Genomic DNA, 19,856 nt, shown 5'->3' on the forward strand with positions numbered 1-19,856 from the left:
TGGATGCGTGTTATTATGGCATATAGAGGCCATAAAAAGAAAGAGACCACTTCCAGATATAATAAATAAAAGGTGATTTGCCTTTTGGCTTTTTGGCAAACACTTTCGAGATGGAACGAAGACAATGGTGAGGCCGAAAAGACAAAAACAAAAAGACCAAAAATAAGACACGGGCCATAAAATTAAGCAAATTTTCTGAATGCGGCGCTTCAAAGACAGCAACAACCATAACTATAATAACAACAACCACACTGTCTGGTCATTATCAAAGCAACACGACAACTTAATTATTCAAAAGATTGACGCAGTCAACGGCGCTCTTATCACGATCACGATTTGTAATTTATGATAAATGTTGGCAATTCCATTAATAAAATTAAACAAAAGCTCATTAGCTCCAAAGCCGATTTGCAGTCGAAGGAAAAGCAAAAGATCGGACTCCTTGCCACTCAAGAAAGTCGCATACCCTGAAAATGTATGACTTTAAGAGATCTCGTAGTCTGGCTCATAAATTCTGTATTTACTACTATCTACACTCATGAAATGACGCAAACTTGGGAAAGACCAACTCGCAAATATGACGCCAATGGTCGCACATTGTAGGCACAATCAAAATTAGCACATTTCCTCTGCGTCAATCACAATTATCACCAAATACTCACAAACAATTACTCGAAATATGATTTTTCAAAGGGTCATTTTCGGACAATTTAAATATGTAAAATATATTAAGTATAAAGAACTCGAAATTGTTTAATACGAAATCTTTAAATGTAGTTGATTTTTGGAGTAATCCTTAATAACACAAAGGAGTAATAATTTCTTACTAATTATTAAAAGCAAATAGTCTTTCTTTGAGTGGTTTAGTATTTCATTTAAACATAAATTGTTTTCTTTTGAACATGATGGATGATAAATATACCAAAAATATTTGTTTTATGAAGTATAAAATGGATCTGTTTAATATATAATGAGCTGGGTTTTCAGAAATCCCACTATTTGGCTTCTGAATAATAGAATCCCATCTCTGTATTGACAACGAGCAGATATTCGAAGCTACCCCATCGATTTATAAAGAGCATACGTATGATATCTAACGACAATGACCTTGGCGATGGCGCCTCCGACGCAGGTGCCGTTCTTAATTCCGAATTCAATGTGAACTCATCATGGCCATAATGATGGCAATAAAATATGCGCTTAAATATTGGATATACCCGAAATTCCCACTCCCATTCCTGTTTCGATATTTATTCTGTGAATCGAATTCGAGTCGCGGCGAAACTTGAAAGTCTTCCCAGTTGAATTAGCAAGCGCCACATGATCGTATATTAAAATGTTGCCATTGTCCATCCATCCATCCATCCGTTTGTCCACTTGTCCATTTATCCATTTGTCCCATTATGCTGCAGTGCCTCCCAGTCCGCCGGTTGGCTGCTTGAATGGTGGATGCCAGTAGGCGCCACTCTTAATTATCAATCAATCAATCACTGCCGCCCGACGGTTCCCTCCATTAAATGTCAGTCAATTGATTGCAGACTGTCTGCCACTCCCCTCTTCCACTTCCCTTTCCGACCCGCCCCGATCTTTGTTAATATATACATAGATCCCAACCTAGTAGTAGCCCCCATTATTCCCCTTCCTTGGCGCTTCGCTAGCTGCATTTTGATTGGGATCGAAGACTCCTCCTTGGGGATACGATCAATCTTCGAAAAATGTGCAGATACTAGGAAAAACATAGATTACCAGCAATGACACATAAATATTTATAGATTTAGGTTCCATTAAAAAGAATCTTTTGCTTCAAAAATATCAAAAATTGAAAACATTTTACTTAATTTCGTGTTTAACAGATACCTATCAGTTATTTTAAAAATGTTCCAAATTTATTATTAATTTGTTATGTTGAAAACAAATTCAATGATTTAGTGTACTTCTGAAATCTTAAGGATCTGTGAGTTGATAATAAAATAAAATTACAAAATGTATTGATATTTAAGTATCAGTATATGTATATAACTTTCCCAATTTGATAACGATTTTCATTTGAATTCGAGGTACTTCCCCATATTCTTAAAACCCGATACCATCGAAAACTGACTTAGTTGAATAACTTAACATATATTTAATGGCAGAATTCATTGAGAGTCTCGAGAGGTGTGATCGAAATTCTTGGAAATGTCACCCTACAAACGCGGCATGATCTCATGTGATTTTGTTTCTCCATTTCGGAAATTTCACTTGAATTAAATATCAATTTCCTTCAGCTGCTACGGTCGTCACCCATCCTCCGCATTTCCCATTTTTAATTTTTTTCCTCCGTTGGCGTTTTATTATTTCGCTTATTTCTGTCTTTGGACGATTTTCAACATTTATCACAAGACTTGTCACCATTGGTTTTTGGTCAAGCGAATCATCGATCATCGGTGACGAATATTTATGCTAATGAAAGGCCGAATCAAGACCGGGTACACATACTCCTCCTCTTTCCTGGCGGCCACGACCACGACCACATTTGAGAAGGAAAAAATAAAACAGAAAAAAAACACCGACCCTCTGGCTGGCGAATTTCCGATTTCACTTTGTGGAGGTCTCCAGCCGAGAGGCGAAGCCATTTGTACGCCCACCAGTTGGCCAGATCGGATCCCAGACCCCAGACCCCAGTATCCAAGACTTTGGATTCAGACTAGGCCACGGACCGGACCAAAATGGATCCGAGTTGGATGGCTGTGGAGTTATCGAGGCTGGGGATGTGGATGTGGATGTGGATGGGGAGCAAAGCAGGCCTCTTTGGCTGGAAGCTCCATTCATATGTTTTGCCATTCATGCGTTGTAGTTTCATTGAGAAACTCAGGCAGACACACATGGAGCTGGCACACGGTTTCAGTTTTTCGATACCCTCTAATAGAGGTATTACTGCTTTTTACAGAGGCTATCGTAATTTTATTTCCAGACTCTATTTATAATATTTTGGAGGCTTTTTGCTTGAGTTTAAAGTTACCAAATGTCAAATACAAATATATCAGAAATAATTACAATTTTCAGAATATTTGCAGACTCCGATTTGAAATTTTCTTCTTTTAAATATAAATAACCTTGAATCTGAGGATACTTAAGTTATTAAAGGCATTTTTAAATATTTATTATTTATTATACTGTCGTTTCTGTTCAATACAATATAAAAAAACTGATCTATTGTGCTTTCGGTTGGATTAACCAAAATCGTTTGTATTACATAATTCCAATAGTCTTCCTGGGACTAATTTGTATAGTTTTGTTTTTTAACGGCGGCTCAATATGGGTGGCTTATGCAAGTTCAGTTTTTAATCAATTTTTTTACAACTCTGCGAGGGTGTAGAAACTTCGGCTTGCCAAAGTTGCCTTTCTTGTTCGTTTCTTTTTCATTTATGGCGTTTTTTTTATGAATGAAATGAAACTTTTCACGTAAAACGACGATTCCATATTGCTCGCTCGGCTGCGGCTGGGTTGGGTTCCCCGTAGTCCCCGATCCCCGATCTCCGATCCGCGATCTCTGAAACCCCCTCCCTCCCCCCAGCTATTATCTCGGGGCCCCGCCCTCGCCGGATCGCACGTTGCTCCGATGTTTTCGCTCCTATCTCGGGGCACATTTGAATCTCTATGGCTTCGCACTCGCATGTGGGCCGAAAATGTATTTTTATGGCAACGTCGTTCGATTTATTATTTCATTTGTTTTCTGTTTGTGCTATTAGCGATTACACACATGTCTGCTGAACAGAGTCTTTATCTTTATCTTTTTTGTTTTTTGTTTTTTGTTTGGATTCTCAGTTTTTGCACAAGCATTTCTTGGGGATGTTCTTTCTGTTTTTATGGACCGTCAACGGATCGGATGGGCCAACTGGTCCCGGCCAAAATACAAAATACTTCAGAGCAAATCATATAATTTCAGTTTATTTGTCATGACATTGTTGCCATCTCGTCGCTTCTGACCATACATGACTGACTGTTTTTTTGTTTTTTACCGTTTTTGGGAGTCGTATTTGTTATTTTATTTTTTTTTTCGGCTCTGTCTGTGGGATAAAAGTGTGTGTTTTTATTTTTGTTTTTTGTCTCCATGCTGAGATCACACAGGAAATTGACTGTGGAGCGAAAAAGGCAGAGGAAGTGGGAATAGCAAATGCCCTAAAAGCCAAAGATAAATGGTGTTGATCTGATATGATACCAAATATAATGAGATGTAGTGGGTTTTGGCTGGTTATATGATCATTTAGACAGTAATTTACAGGATTCATTAATCAGTGGCTAGTTTACCTCATTTTCATGTTGTCTACATAAATATTGCATTTTAAAACATTTCATTTAATTAGTGATTACTGATTTATTTAGATAACCAAACCTAGTATAATATTTATATAGCTTAAAAGTATTTTAGTTACTTTTATTATTACTTTTCAGTAACATTTAAGCAAATAGCTTTTGGGTTTGAATTCAAATGTTTGACTATGCACCAACTTTGGATAAATAATCACTGATGAAGAAGCCAATCAATTATTCATTGCGCTTTCATTTGTAATGCTTTAAATTATAATATTAATTTTGACCGCTTTTCCTTTCATTATTGTAATAGTATCTAGTATTCAATTCACAGTCAAAAGGATTTTTGAAACTCTTCAGTAAGGAATTGAACAGCTAAGCCACTGATTTAACCATTGTCAGATGTTAAGAAAATATATATATTTAGAAATAAATTTAATAATATATCATTCATAGCTTCTCTAAATGGTAATACCAAAAAAATATCAGAGACCATCGCAGAAACGGGGATAAATATTACATTTCTCGGATGCCGCGACTCACCGATTCCGATTCCGAATTCGATCTCGAATCCAATTCCGAAAGCCGCCGCTGATGAAGCCCGCAAATATTTTAACCGCAAGCAAAAGCAAACTCAAAATCAAAATAAAAATCAAAATCAAAAGCCCGACGGCAGCAGTGTAGCTTGTTTAGGGGCGGCGATTATAACGCCAGGTAGGAGAACCCAACCGCTCTTTCACAACAATGGCCGAAGATTTCACAAGTCGCGAACTTCGGTTCACAGGCACAGGTAAAAAAAAAAAGAAATACCCAAAAATAAGGCAACAAAAAAAGCGCGTTTTTTAAAACACAGATAATGCGATTCGAATCAATCACACTCACACAGGAGCACGGGCTTTATACACACAAATACACACATCTATTGAATGTGCATTTATTTCTAGGTTCAAGAGAGAGGTCTGCGCAGACGCGGTTGAAACTCTATTAAGACCACATATTATCCATATTTCTCACAAGATACTTTGTTTATTCCGGCGTTCTATCGGATGATATTCGATGCTTTTATGTGATGTTTTCTTATTGGTTCTTTATGGAAAGCGTGACGAGGAACAAGCAGCGCGGGTGAAAAGATATCGTGCAAATACAAAGTCTCGAGAGTTGTGTGTTGCTTAAATAGATTTTCGTCTCGATCTGTTCGAACCTGCCGGCTCGACGTCGAACTTGATTCAGTGCTGCCGATTTAGCACTTTTTTCTGCTTATCCCTATAAGAAAGTTACTACATATATACATATATATTTTAAATGTTTATTTTAAAAAGTTTTTTTGTTAGTAAGCCCATTTCTATATACATATATGTTAAACCCACTTTTTGAATATATGTAAAAACCTTATTTTTGTATATTGGTTCGTGCATATTCATTTTAAGGATTTTGTTATTTTATTTATCCGCATTAGTAGTTAGTAGGCATGATTGCGACAGCACTGCCTCGATCTCTCGCAACAGGTTCGAGCCCGATTCGATGTCGAACTTGGCTTGGCCGAGAAAGAGAGAGCTCTTCGGGTTAACAGTGAAAATTATCCGCATGTGTCCTTGGCTGAACAGCTGGGAGAAAATTGGAGGTAAAAGCTCAACAAATTGATTCCCCTTTGTATTGTAAAATACAACTATCTTTGATTCTTATCAAATTTTATAAAAAATCATTATCTCGTGGCTTTAAAGTGAATAAAACCAGATTTGGAAAATATATTTCTGTTTACGATCAAGTTTGGGTAACAGAATTCTACAGATTACCCTTCTTGTCTATATACAAATTATATAGCTTCCTGAGTGCAGTGAACACTTCCACCAGGTGAAAACTCTTCTTACAGTCATCAAATTTTCCCAATTTTTTGGTAGAAACAGAATCCTATTAAAATTTTGCTAATTTGCGAAAAGTTTATTCATATATTTGATGAACTGATGATTGAACTGATTTAATTTAATTTTTAAGCAATTTAATACTTATCCTATGAATTTGTTTTGGTCTCCAAATTTATTTATTTTATACACCCATTTTATACACCCATAGTTTGTATAGCTTTGCTTAAAAGTAGACAAATAATTGTAATTTATTGATGGGGCCCGTGAAATATAAAGAGTTCAAGTTTATTGTTATGGGATGAGCTTAATCTCATAGAAATCTTTAAGAAACGGCACTTAAAATATCATATATTCAATATATTAAACAATTTTGATAGCGCCTAAAACGGAGTTTCCTAAAGCCAGTCCTCACTGTGGCATCGCAGACTGTTGCCATGCGTGTTTGCCGTATAATTATAATCGTATCATGCATATCTGCTTTATGGCGTCGATCCACAGAATTGGCTGACTTATCTTATAGATGCTTATGCTTCCAGAAATATCCAGGGAGTGGAGTCCATGGAGATCGGACAGCGTATTCCGCCAAGGACACACCGTTAAACGCGGACAATTGCCGGCGGGCCTTCCTAAAAAAAAGGGGAGTAAATTGTTTAAAATTATCACATACTAAAGACGCCGCGAGGATGCGATGGAGACAAGGAGCGGAGGGAAGCCGGGGAAGTGCTCCTTCTCCACCGAAGACGGTACGAAACAAATCACATTATTAGCCGCCGTCGTTGTTGCACGTTATTTTTAAAATTTTTCGTTTCGTTCGGCCCCCGTTTGATTTTAGGCGCCAAGCCGATGTCGCCGGCGTTTGGCTGCAAATTGCAATTGCGGCGACACGTCTGGAGCGTGGCAGCAGCATTCAGCCGTACACTGCCCGAAAATAGGACAACTTGAGATCGCAAAAAAATTGTAAGATGTTCATCTATCAAGCCTGCGACTATGCCCAATAAGAAGCTTTTTATCTGTTAAGGCTCACTCTCTTTGCTTATTGATGTTTAAGTATCATAAAATGTAACAGTGTTTAAACTTAAAATGTAGATAGTTTTAGCAATACTTCGAAACAAGCTTGAAATAAACACAACTCGCATCAACATTTTAGTCAATGCTAACACCAATATTTTGTAATATAAAGAGTGAATGCAAAGTTTGTGTATTGAAAAGAAATTAAACTTTTTTGTTTGAAATATGAAGAATTTCTTTGAATTTTCAAAATTCGTATGTGAAGGTAATGGGATTGAAACACTTGTATATATATTTTTTTCTTATTATTTTCTTATCTTGTCTTCATTATAGAAACTTCTCTTAAAATATATCTTTAATTGCAATTGTGAACTATTTTGTTCAGTGCACACATTCACACACATGAGCAGCAGATACAGTAGAGATAAGGTAAAGTAGAAAAAAAAGCGAAGGAGAGCGAGCGAGAGAGGGAGCAGCCAAGATAGAGATACAAGATAAGAGACAGCCAACAGACGCCAGACAACAAAAACAACTACAACAACGACGCCGACGAAGACGCAGCATCGCTGAACACTCGAAAAAAGAAAATATTCTAAGCCCCATATATCAAGAGGGATATTTCTTATACATCTTTAAGATACATTTACAGGCTAAATATATGTATAACAGCAGAATGGCTTTTTTTTCAGTGTATTCTGATATAAATCTAATATATGTATGTATTTATATCTTTGGGATACTTTTGCTGGTAAAAACTAAATAAGATATTTATATTTGTACCAGATGGATACATGTAGGACAGGAATGTCGGTATTTTTTGATCAGTGTATCGCTGGCTCTGCCGCAGCGATGCCAACAGATATCAAGCACGTCTCAATCTCAATCATTCAGGGCCGGGCTCCGGGAAAGGTTTACGTTTACGTAGCTGCCGCTCAATTAACAATGAAAAGTCGGTCTGGTACGTCATAATATATTTTTATCTGATTACCTGGTTGCGGTGCGCTCTAGAGGTGGACCCACAATATAAGCCGACAGTCAATACAAATGTCTAATACAATAATGTAATAAACACGATAAATGGGTATCTTGAGAAATGTATTCTTTCTGAAACGTGGTTATCTTTAAAATTCTTATTAATTTTAGGATCCTAGTAACTTTAAGATCCGTCCAGTATAACAAAGGATACATTGAACATTATTCCAAGGTTTATAAATTTGGTATAATTTTAGTGTTTTAAGCGAAGAAATAAGAATCAGGAGAAAGAAGTAAATAGTTACAAAAAAACTTGACTTGTTTTAAGTTGAAATAAAAGCAGTGAACATAATTTTTAATTATTCCCAAATAAAATGATTATTATTTCCATGATAATGATGTTAGGGAAAAAATAAAATATTTTGTAATTTCGTTGATCCTGGCACTGTTTTTATTATGTTTTACAAAACTATCGAATAATGTGATCCTTAGCACGTGTCACGCTGCCACCCACAGAAGCCTGAAACGCAGGCAGTGGCGCCGGTGGCCAGGGACCAAATGGGAGCCAGGTCCCACAGATCCCACCGATCCAACAGAATCGTGCGTTAGTCCGTCCCGACACACACACCCCGGCATACAGATATTGTATCTTTGTATCTCCGGCGGCTCCAAGCGACTAAGCGACTGGAACAACATCATTGCTCGTCTGTCCGTCACCCGTGCTGTTAGCATTGTTTCTTCTGGACGTAGCTGTGGCTGTATCTATGTAATTTTTCGCGTGACTCCCATGTCAAGATTTGATCTTTGGCAGATCTCACTAGTCTGATGGCGTCAGTCTCCATGTCTCCAGGTCTCCAAGTCTCATCAATGCGACGCCGCCCGTGTCCCGGCTTAAAAGCTTCATTAGTATGTGAAATTGTAAATTGTAAATTATAAAAACTGTACTCTGGGTTAATTGTTTTCTAAAAAAATGTGATTTATCTAATCAAAAATTCAGACCAATCGAGTTATACATTTTGTAGCTTAAAATACAAATATTTTCTTTTTTAAGGGCTTTCTTTAAAAAACATATACTTAAATGGTTTTAAATTTAAATAAAAGCCTAGAAAGTAATGATCAAAAGTTGAAAATTCTCCTACATCGTTGAACTTGTCATAATATTTCTAATCAAATGGCGTTCACAACTTAAAAGTTATATTTATTTAACATTTTTTCAAAAAATCATCATTTATAAATAATGCAAAAATTGGCAAGATAAAATGTTTTTCCAATCGAATAGCATTCACATTACAGCAAAAAAAAACTGTTAAAAAATGTTATTTTCGATGCCAAAGTTTTTAAAAATCTAATCCACTTTCGGTTTATTTTAATTAAGCCCCATAATGGTCAAAAGTTAATAATGTTTCCAACCGAATGTCATTTGAATAAGTGCATCAATAAAAAAAATACATTAAATACATTAAAAAAATATAAAGTTGCAAGTCTATATGATTTCCAGTTAAATACAAAAATTATGTAAAATTGAGATTTCAAATGAACACTGTCGATAACGGAGGGCGCGAAATGCGATAATATAGCAGCTGTTTCACCAAAGCTATCGCACACGACCTGTCGTATATCGATAGGCAGCAGGCAAATCCAGATGTGAGAGAATTTTAGTTGTTTTGGCCTACTAATTAGGCCCTGTTTCTACTGTTTTTTTGGCCAATTGGAGTTGAGCACTGCGACCCGGTTCGGAGGAGCCTGGCCAGCGGGGTCAAATGGCGCGCAATGTGCTCGAGAGCAGCCTGCTGGGCGCCGGCTTCAGCATCATCTTTCAGGTGAGGCCCATTCGCACTCCCAGTCCATCCTCTGCCCGGGCATTACTCATCCGCCGTGTGACCTGATCTTATCGCCCGCAGATACTGTGCCGCATCCTCACCTTCGGCATCAACGCGTACATCGTGCGGCATGTGGGCCGCGAGGTGCTGGGCATCATGAACGTGCGCCTGCTGCTCCTGGAAAGCACCCTGCTCTTCCTCTCCCGCGAGGCCATCAACCGGGCGGCCCTTAGCGCCAATGCCCAGCAGGGCGACCGCTGCTCCTGGGCGCAGCTAATCAACCAGATGTGGCTCACGTAAATAACTGGGGACAGGTCGCCAAGGTCGGCTTGTGATACACGCCGATTGCATGCTCCTAGGGTAGCCAGGTGCCAGGACAACGGTGGGGACACCTTCACGGTGTCCTCCTTGACCTCCTGCGAAAGTTTCACCACCACAGTTCTTACCATTCTTAGGGAAGGGTTAATAGTTCAAAGATATCTTCCCCATAGCCTTCTTTAATTTTCCATAAAAATGTATAGCTCTTACCATCTCCATTTCATGCAGTATCTTTATGTCTTGAAAGTGTAACAAGAGAGCAAAATGTTCAAGGTCTTATATACCACGTTTCTGTGTTTTATGCGATCAAAATGTAAATTAAAAGATTTTTTTAGGGTCAAAACGCATTCAAAAGTAATAGCTATTTTCATAATAGAAAATTGCCCTGGATACTAAAATGTACTAATCCAAATTAAAGCCAAGTTTGCAGTATAAACAAAACCTTTTAGTTAGAGAAGCAGAAATTAGCATTGCACAGGATAAAGTCGGCTTGCATCTCTTGGTAATCCTTCACTATATTGCCCACTAATTGTACCTTTTTTCAGGGTGCCCATCTGCGCTGTTTTGTGTGCTCCTTGCCTGTACATCTGGCTAAATTGGCTTTCGGCTGTGGACGCCATCTACGCCTCCCAGTACGAGTTCGCCTGCTATGCCGTGGCCTTGTCCTGCGTCCTGGAACTGCTGGCTGAGTCAGCGGTGTTTGTGGCCCAGGTCTTTTGCTTTGTGAAGCTGAAGATCCTGCTCAATACGCTGCACATCCTGGTGCGTTCGGTCATCTTCCTGTGGATCGTCACCAGCGATCGCAGTGCGGCGATCAATGCCTTTGCGGTGGCCCAACTGTCCAGCGCCGTCACCATTGTCTTGGGCCAATATGGCTTCTTCTACTTCTACCTCAAGGGCTTCAAGGACTTTGTGGCCCAGCAGACGCGAAAGAAGCCACCGGCTGCGAAAGCCTGGCAGGTATCCCTCTACGAGCACATGGATGATTTTCCCTTCAAGCAGCTAAACGACTTTCTACCAGGCGTAATGTTCAATCCGAATGGAAAGCACTTCAACCGGGAACTGCAAACGCTAACCCTGAGCTTCGTAAAGCAGGGCGTGCTAAAACAAATCCTCACGGAGGGCGAGAAGTACGTGATGTCCGTGTCGCCAGTGTTGAGCTTCGGGGAGCAGGCCACCTACGATGTGGTGAACAATCTGGGCAGCATGGCCGCCCGCTTCATTTTCCGTCCCATCGAGGACAGTTCGTACTTCTACTTCACGCAGACACTATCCCGGGATATCAAGTTGGCCAAGCAGCCGCAGGAGCGCGTCCGCCAGGCGAGCAGTGTCCTTAACAATCTGCTCCTGGGCGTGAGCTCTATTGGTCTGATTGCGTTCACATTCGGCCAGAGCTACTCGTATCCAGTGTTGCTGCTCTATGGCGGTCCGGATTTCGTAGCCGGCGGATTGCCGCAGAGCTTGCTTCAGTGGCACTGCCTGGCGATCTATCTGCTGGCCGTCAACGGGATCAGCGAGGGCTACATGTTCGCCACCAACACCAGTCGCGATATCGATAAGTACAACTATCTGATGGCCATCTTCTCGATCAGTTTCCTGGTCCTCTCCTACATTTTGACGGGGATCTTCGGGCCGGTGGGCTTCATCTTTGCGAACTGCATCAATATGATGGGCAGGATCCTATACAGCACCTATTACATCAGGGCTCAGTACCGACCGCTGTCACTGGATCCACTGCTGGGCCTCTGGCCGGGGAAACTCTTCGGAGGCACGCTCTTCCTGGCCGGGATCGTCTGTTATTGGGTGAGTATGCGGACAAAACTCCTCTTTAAAGTATGGTATTTATTGTCTTCCCTCTACTCACTGCAGTACCAAAGCTCTGGCCTTGCCACACATCTGGGCGTGGGTGTCCTGGCAGGGCTCGCCTGCCTTTTGTCCTGGGCGCTGGCCCATCGGGATCTGGTGCGACTGGCCTGGCGTTATGGCCGCCGCATTAAGATCGAGTAGGGGCCTTCCCGTATGGATTCAATGAAACGCACAGCTCGAGAAATTATGACATATTTATACATAGTTGACAATTGTAAATTAATTCAGAAGTTAAGTTATGTACTTATTGAGTGTTTGTAGAGCTTTGATTGCTTACTTATTGTTAAGACATGCATTAAAAGACAACGATTACTGTTTACATTTCATTTTTTATTGACAAGGAGTGCATACGTTTGTTGCGCAAGAATAGTCAAATTTCTAAATAAGTTAATAAAATCTGAGGGATTGTGGTATTGCTCAGTGGTTTGGTATAGGCTTTATTCGAAAACTATAAATTGTATTGTCCATTTTTGGTTATTCCCTTTTTTTGATTAAACAACAAATTTAATAAAAAACATAAGTCGACAAATCAATCAAAAAATGTTAAGATAAATTAGAGTTTAGTGAAATATTGCAAATCACTAAGAGATGCTTTTACGCCTTTTTCTTTTTTAATCATAACCAAATAAAGCGTAATAATTTTTTTCAAGATTGACAACTATTTTTATTTAAACTATTAATTTGCAATGGTTTAAGCACTATATAAGCTGATAACGAAATCACAATTTGACTTATTTATTATATAAATTATATTATTACATTATATTTAAGTTCAAAAAATATTTAATTGATTAATGCTAAGTATTTAAAAATGATTGAGTCTCGCAAAGCTCCGCATTAAAACCAAAGAAAGGAAGGCATATATGCAGAAACCGCAATCATTATATGTATGTATATTCAGAAATGTACTGAGGGGCTGAAAATATATATTAATATAACTTAATCATGTTTTCCTGGTTTTTGACCTCCTCTACATCGAGCGCCATATACAAGTATGTATTTGTACAGATAAAAAGTAATCATAAAATGATATTTTTATATGAAAAGTCCGGCATGGAAAAAATGGATCATTAAACAGACAACAAAATAATGTAAAACCGGCTTATAAAATTGTTACTTGACTATTTTCAGACATTTTAATGTATTTTTTTGTTTTATTTTTTGAACCATTAAATATTATTATACCAATTAAAATATAGCAAGCCTATTTCTCATGCATTGTGTTGTTGTATGTCTTGGGCAGGTAAAATCGTATCAAACAAATTTGCCTTTTTCCACCGTTTTTTATTTTCGGTACGTTATTAGTAACATAACAGTTAAAAAAATATTAACATTTAAATTAACATTTTCTTAAGAGTTTAAATACAATTTTTATAGAAAAATTACAATTTTAGGACAATTACCATTAACATTTCATAGAAATATGACTATTTTTATAGGAAACCCCTTGTTTCATAAGTTGGGACAGTTTTAACAATTAAATTTAAGGATTTAAAGGTTTTTTTTGTATGTATAAACAATGTATGGCCTTTTATTATCAATTAAGATTAAAGTCTTCCTTGTGACTTCAGCGAACATCTTTATTTCAGTTCGTTCTCACACATCTCCTTGAAAGGTTGAATTCAATTAAAATGCTGCTACTGTTATCCTTTTTATTCGGTTTCCTAGTTATCCCTGCTTGCCAGGGATCATTTGGGTATCCTCAGGATCGGTCGGTGTGCGTTCTGCACGATGAACCAAGGCAATGCGGTTCCTTTTGCCTGGCCGCACTCCACCCGCTCTTTAACCATTCTCTTAGCATCCAAAAAGCCTTGAAAGGGTCCTGCAAAAGGACGATGTCGCAAGAGGACTTCAAGGACGGAATTCAGAGGCTACAGAACAACCTAGATGCCCACTTTCAGGCTGTCCAGACAAACATAGAAGGCCAGCATACAGAAATCAGGAATTCTTTAAAGGAAACCAGCGCACAAGAAGATCTCGGGGCGACACTGAACCGGACGGAAGTTCAATTTATGGCTGTGAATACCGAAATAAAGAACCAACTGCAGGAAATTGGGAGCAAGATCATCACAAAAGAAGACTTCGCGAATTCAATTCAGGCTCTGCAGGCCAAGCTGGATGCGGGATTGAACAGAACGGAGGAACTTAGGATGGTGAGCTACGGATAGACAGACATCCTTTCGCGTTCCTATCGCATGTGCTTATTCCTGTTTATTTGTAAATTGCACGTAAAGAAAGCACAAAAGCAAGAGTTTGTTAGCCCATTTAATAATACTGCACTGGAATTATGTTATTGCATTGTGTAGGATATTAGGAAATATTTAAATTTCTCTCCTAGCATTCATTTTATTATATTTACATTTGATAAAACATTCACTTTCTGGGTTAACCTCAATTAAGATTTCCCGCAGGAACCAACTAATTAGAATATTGAATTCGCTTTCAATATTTTTATTTTAACGCCTGTTCGATTTCATTTTGTACAGATGAAAATAACAGCCGATGCCAACGATGAACTCAAAAGCCAAGCAAATACCTTGAAAGACACAATAAATTACTTGCAGAGTCAGTTAAAAATATCCAAAGGTCAAACCAAAATAAAAGAAGATATTTTAAATGGGAAAGAGGAGCACCTTAAAAATAAAGATCAACAGATCTCCGATCTAAGGAATAAGATTAAATTGATTGAGACAACAACAATCAGTAAACAATCAGAACAATCTAGTAAACTTTCAGAATACCAAATAAAACTCAGGGAGATGGAACCATTTAAGGTGACAAGTGCGTCGTCTCCACCTGGTTGGACTGTAATTCAGAGACGCATTGACGGATCGGAGAACTTTAATAGAACCTGGAATGACTATAAATCTGGATTTGGGAAAGTCAGTGGAGAATTCTTTATCGGGCTGGAAAAATTACATCGGATGACTGAGGCACGACCCCACGAACTCTACATTAAACTTGGGAAGGTTAATGGATCCACCAGCTACGCTCATTACAATGATTTTAAGATCGGGAGTGAGAAGGAATTGTACGAGTTAAAGAATCTAGGGAAATATTCTGGTGAAACCGGAGACTCTCTTACATACAGTAAGAACCAAAAGTTCTCCACAATTAATCGGGATAATGACAATACCAGTGATTTAAATTGTGCCTTTTCATTTGGTGCATGGTGGTACCACAAATGTTCAGAAAGGTATACCTGTTTATTTATACTTATATTAAATCTTCTTACTATAATCACTTAAAATTACAGTACGCTCAATGGAAAATACTTCAAAAATGGCAAAGGTTTTGAAGGAATTCATTGGGGCTCATGGCATGACAACGACTGGGAGATATCACTTACCTTCGTTGAAATAATGATAAGGCCCAAGTCCTGATGAGTCGAACTTATTAAATATATTTTAATACAAAATACAAAATCTATACTGTACTCCTAGTGGTGTCTGGATTTGATAAATGGAAGTGATTGAGATTATTTACCAACTGATGTGCGTATTTTAGGAACATAAATACGGATAAGTGGAGAGGGTTGGTAAGCTATTTGTAGACTTTGCTAAATTTGTGTTTACAGGAATCTGTCAGTGCGTTCTTTCTTCCAATCCGCCGGAATTCGGAATCCTGAATCCGGAATCGTTAATCCAGACCCCGGGAAACATTTATCCAAGGTCCCTAATAAAACGGAGTTTGGGGGACTATGCAACTACAAGCGCTACACATCCGAATGAAAAGTTTACGCTTTACTTTAGCTGAACAAAAGTAGTAGATTGGAAAGCGCCATCTAGGAGTCGTTCGGCGATCTGGGATGTGGCAATCAATCTTAATTAATTGTATTGAGTCATTTTGATGGGTATGTAAGGGAGTTTGGAGAAATGAAGGTGGTTGCTACCCAAGGGGCAAAGTCAAGGCAACGATTGCACTTCTGCTCTGGTGTTTAATATGATTCCCAAAATCAATTCAAATACCGGAAGACGGTGTCCACAAACATATGTACTTGCCCACAGATAAGCACTTCCAGTAGCATCTAAAAATCATTCTGCGGTTCTAGATTAGCAGCTAGCTAGACACATATGTAAATACATAAGTACGAACGATTGCGTAAGCGGGTCATAACTACAAATATATTTTTTGTTAAGCTGACGTCCTAAGTTTTAGAGACCATCCATGGCGGCGCGGTTTTTGCAGCTCCATTTTGCCATTCCCCGCCTTGTCCGCAAAACCACATGCCCAGTGTCTCTGTATGAGTGCGTTCCTACACAGAGAAAAAATACCGCTGCTCGATTTACTTACATTTTAAATACAATTCAATTTGGATATCGGACCCTCATGAATTTTCAGACTTCAAAAATCTTATAAGATTTACCGCAAGAACAAACTAATTAGAATATTGAAAACGAATGCAAAACGAACCAGTTCTAAATCATTTTGTTTAGCTGCAAATAACAGCCGATGCCAACAATGAACTTAAAAGCCAAGTTAATACTATTAAAGACACCATAAAGGACTTGCAGAGTCAGTTGAACAAATCAAAATCAAAGAAGATATTTTAAATGTGAAAGAGGAGCAAATCAAAAGCCAGCATGAACACCTCTGGTTGGAGTGTAATTCAGAGACGTATTGACGGATCACAGAACTTCGATCGAAACTGGGATGAGTATAAAAACGGATTCGAGTGACTTCATTAATTTATCTTTTTTAAATAATTTATTAAAAATAAAAACACAAAAAAATTGACTTAATTTCCTGAACAAAATCATTCAGTATTAATAAACTTGGATTTTAATGAACTGTTAACTATTTTGTTAAAACTTTATCGATTTTGCTACTTTCGTCTGCTCAGTACCATTTGACTCTGTACTCTGAATGGGATAATGATACATTTTAAAGTTAAAATTTAGAAAATAAAATGGAAAATAAGTAATATTTTATAAACAGGATCAAGGAGCGGTTTGCGGCATTTCGGAGGACCCTCACAATTGCAAAATGCAAGGACACTGGCCGATACATGGCCTTGAGTGGCCAGGAAAACGTAAGGATCGTATGAAAAGATTATGCCAACCACCATATCTCACAACATTTAAAGGGGAGCAAAGAAATACCAGCACACAGAATGCGGCCACACCGAAAACGGGGTGGTATTTAAATCTCGGGGCGACGGTCACACTTTACAACCGAGCGCGCAAGTAACAAGATTTTTGTTTTGCTTTCTTTTTCGCTTTCCGAGGACATACCGGCGACCATGAAGCGCATTAAAGACGAGGACAAGGAAGAGTCGCCGTCCCAACCGGCGGCCCACAATTCCAGCGCCGGTAGCAACGGCCACGACGCCACATCTCCGGTGGCGGCCACTTCATCCGCATCCGCAGTTCCGGATGTCTCGGCAACCGGAGCCTCCGTTCGCACGACAGGACGCGTCAAGGCAAGTGTGCAATGGAGGTCCCGAAACCCCACGTCTCACCATCCCCACCCATTCGTATTCCGCAGAAACCCAAGCTGGTGTACGATCCGTCGGACAACTATGTGTCCCGGGCCAGCAGCAATCGCAATTCCCTCGGCGCAGCAGGAGCCGCTCCTGCAGCCGTGGCTGCCATCTCCAGTGTTCAGCAGTCATCGCCTGCCAAGGAGGCTGCCAAAGAGGTGGTCAGTGGCGACTCCCATTCCCAGGACTCCACAACAAGTCCGGCCGTTTCCGAGCAGCTGCAGCCGGCACAGAATCGCAACTTCGACACGTGCCAGAAGTGTGCCAAAAGCGAACCGAAGCGGGGATCGGGCCACAAGAGCAACTTCCTCACCTGCAAGGGCTGCATGCAAAAATGTAAATATTCCCCACCTGTTCTGCTACATTGACAGATTCCCCAGAAATGCATTGTTCCTAAAATCCTACATATATTCGTCCAGTTCTTCAACACAGTCTTGTTCCTCAAGTCCTGCTACTCTATCAGTAGATCTAGTTCCCCCTACTTTGCCATTAGTAGTTCTCGTAGATTTAGCTTTTTCAAAGGCAAAATAAAGTCTTTCCCATAACATGAACTATGCATATACCAGGTTTACTAATTACCACATACATATCTAGACACCTAGGTTCCTGTAAACATATGCATTTGTAAAAGGCAAAGAAGAGTTTTACTAAATGGATTAGAATAAATAGTATACATACAGAACATTGACTAACAAGCAGTGTCGTCTATATACCCCACTTTACAACACTTTTATGCAATAAGTTATTCCACATGCGAAGACTTGGAGCTATAATAATGTTATAATGTATACCTTATAACCCCCCGTGTTAGTGTTATTTATAAAAACTTCCTTGCAATTGCATTATATTCTGTCAATTTATTTTATTTCCTAATAATTACTGATTAATTCAAGTGAACAAGATATAATATGAATGTTTGATAAAGATTTGTACATGTATAGCCATATTAACAACCACAATCGTAATCACCAACTGTTTTGTACCTTCTTTTAGGGCACTTTCCCTGTTTGCCCATCACCTTCGAGAACCAGAGCCTAGCCCGCAAGAGGTACAAGTGCAACAAGTGTCGCTACTGCCAGGTGTGCAACGTGAGGGGCCGAGATCTGGCCATCTGCAGCACTTGCGTGGATGCCTACCATGCGGACTGCAATGATCCCACCATCAAGCAAACCAAATCCGTCGAAACCAATCCCAACTGGAAATGCTTCCGATGCGAGGCGAGTAATAGCGGCAATAACACCAGCCCTTCCAGCGAGGAGCAGACGGGGAACAGGAAATCCAATGCGAGCCGCGAGGACCAGCCGGTGGCGGCCAGGAAATCCAATGCGGGCCGCAAGAAGCGCGTCCAATCCGACCCCACGGGTCAGGAGAAACCAGCAAAGATTGAGAAGCTGGGCAAACGCAGTCCACCTTTAAAAATAGAGGAAAAGAAAGAAAAGAAGGAACATAATGAGGAAGAAGAGCAGCGGGAACAGCCAGTGGTGGTCAAAGTGGAGAAGGTGGAGGATGAGGAGGACAGAGAGAAGGAGACGGAAAAAGAAACGGAAAAGGGAACGAAAAAGGAGGAGAAAGAGCCCATACAGCCAGAGACTCGGGAAGAACCGGAGCCACATCTGGAATCGTTTCCCTCACGTCTAACGCCACCGCCACCTGCAGCTGTAGATAGCCCCGTGAACATCAAGAGCCAACCAGTATCCTCCTGGTCCGTGGAACAGGTCGTTGGCTTTGTGGCCAGGCACTATCCAAAGGAGGCGAACGTGTTCCGATACCAGGACATCGACGGAGCCTCCCTGCTGCTCCTCACCCGCCAGGATGTGATGAACGGATTCGGCCTGAAGCTAGGACCGGCGCTGCGCGTCTTTGAACTCGTCATGTCCCTTCAGAGTCGCTCCGACGACGTGAGACTCGCCTGGTTCGAGTAGCGTCCCCACCTCCTTAGCACCTAAGAACCTTGCGCGACACTGTAACTTTAATCTATTATTCTCATCTGGAGCCAATGTTCATTCGTAAGCAACAAATAACAGCTTATATTAAGTCTTCTGGCGGATGACCTTACTGGCGCTCCAGTTTTTAAGATGTTCTTCTGTAATTATACACTTGCAAATGCACATACTTTGTAAATGATATCTGCTATATTTGCAAATAATTATATGACTTTTTATTCGAATAATTTTTTTTTTAGAGTGGAGGGCCAAAGGGTTGCTTGTTTATTGACGGGAAGCTATCAAAAAATAG

At 39.7% G+C, this 19,856-nt stretch overlaps 4 protein-coding genes across 4 annotated transcripts in view; 3 read left to right on the forward strand and 1 right to left on the reverse strand.

The window, feature by feature from the left end:
• LOC108046131 (A disintegrin and metalloproteinase with thrombospondin motifs 7) overlaps positions 1-4,946 on the reverse strand; it is a 16,052-nt gene extending 11,106 nt beyond the window's left edge. Inside the window, 1 exon segment of the mRNA XM_017125702.2 lies at positions 4,837-4,946. The gene's annotated coding sequence lies outside the window, so the exon portion shown is untranslated.
• Positions 4,947-9,754: 4,808 nt separating this feature from the next.
• Positions 9,755-12,458, forward strand: LOC108046154 (protein RFT1 homolog). Its single transcript, XM_017125728.1, has 4 exons — positions 9,755-9,955; positions 10,037-10,251; positions 10,819-12,076; positions 12,143-12,458. The coding sequence occupies exons 1-4, from the start codon at positions 9,896-9,898 to the stop codon at positions 12,278-12,280; spliced, it is 1,671 nt and encodes a 556-aa protein (XP_016981217.1). The 5' UTR covers positions 9,755-9,895; the 3' UTR covers positions 12,281-12,458.
• Positions 12,459-13,974: 1,516 nt separating this feature from the next.
• LOC108046082 (fibrinogen-like protein 1) lies at positions 13,975-15,522 on the forward strand. The gene is made up of 3 exons (XM_017125635.1): positions 13,975-14,292; positions 14,626-15,335; positions 15,396-15,522. The coding sequence occupies exons 1-3, from the start codon at positions 13,975-13,977 to the stop codon at positions 15,520-15,522; spliced, it is 1,155 nt and encodes a 384-aa protein (XP_016981124.1).
• Positions 15,523-17,287: 1,765 nt separating this feature from the next.
• Positions 17,288-19,788, forward strand: LOC108046113 (histone-lysine N-methyltransferase 2D). The gene is made up of 3 exons (XM_017125675.2): positions 17,288-17,561; positions 17,627-17,957; positions 18,615-19,788. Exons 1-3 carry the CDS (start codon positions 17,382-17,384, stop codon positions 19,541-19,543), a joined length of 1,440 nt encoding a protein of 479 aa, XP_016981164.1. The 5' UTR covers positions 17,288-17,381; the 3' UTR covers positions 19,544-19,788.
• Positions 19,789-19,856: the final 68 nt, after the last annotated feature.

This window comes from Drosophila rhopaloa, unplaced genomic scaffold, assembly GCF_018152115.1.
Source record: "Drosophila rhopaloa isolate 14029-0021.01 unplaced genomic scaffold, ASM1815211v1 contig_3, whole genome shotgun sequence".
Lineage (NCBI taxonomy): Eukaryota > Metazoa > Arthropoda > Insecta > Diptera > Drosophilidae > Drosophila > Drosophila rhopaloa.

Bases quoted from the DNA above. Each gene is read 5' to 3' on its own strand.
- LOC108046154 (XM_017125728.1), top strand. From the start codon at position 9,896: ATGGCGCGCAATGTGCTCGAGAGCAGCCTGCTGGGCGCCGGCTTCAGC. The intron at 10,252-10,818 runs GTAAATAACTGG...ACCTTTTTTCAG, and splicing joins ATCAACCAGATGTGGCTCAC to GGTGCCCATCTGCGCTGTTT. The intron at 12,077-12,142 runs GTGAGTATGCGG...TACTCACTGCAG, and splicing joins CCGGGATCGTCTGTTATTGG to TACCAAAGCTCTGGCCTTGC.
- LOC108046082 (XM_017125635.1), top strand. From the start codon at position 13,975: ATGTCGCAAGAGGACTTCAAGGACGGAATTCAGAGGCTACAGAACAAC. The intron at 14,293-14,625 runs GTGAGCTACGGA...CATTTTGTACAG, and splicing joins GAACGGAGGAACTTAGGATG to ATGAAAATAACAGCCGATGC. The intron at 15,336-15,395 runs GTATACCTGTTT...TTAAAATTACAG, and splicing joins TACCACAAATGTTCAGAAAG to TACGCTCAATGGAAAATACT.
- LOC108046113 (XM_017125675.2), top strand. From the start codon at position 17,382: ATGAAGCGCATTAAAGACGAGGACAAGGAAGAGTCGCCGTCCCAACCG. The intron at 17,562-17,626 runs GCAAGTGTGCAA...CGTATTCCGCAG, and splicing joins GCACGACAGGACGCGTCAAG to AAACCCAAGCTGGTGTACGA. The intron at 17,958-18,614 runs GTAAATATTCCC...ACCTTCTTTTAG, and splicing joins CAAGGGCTGCATGCAAAAAT to GGCACTTTCCCTGTTTGCCC.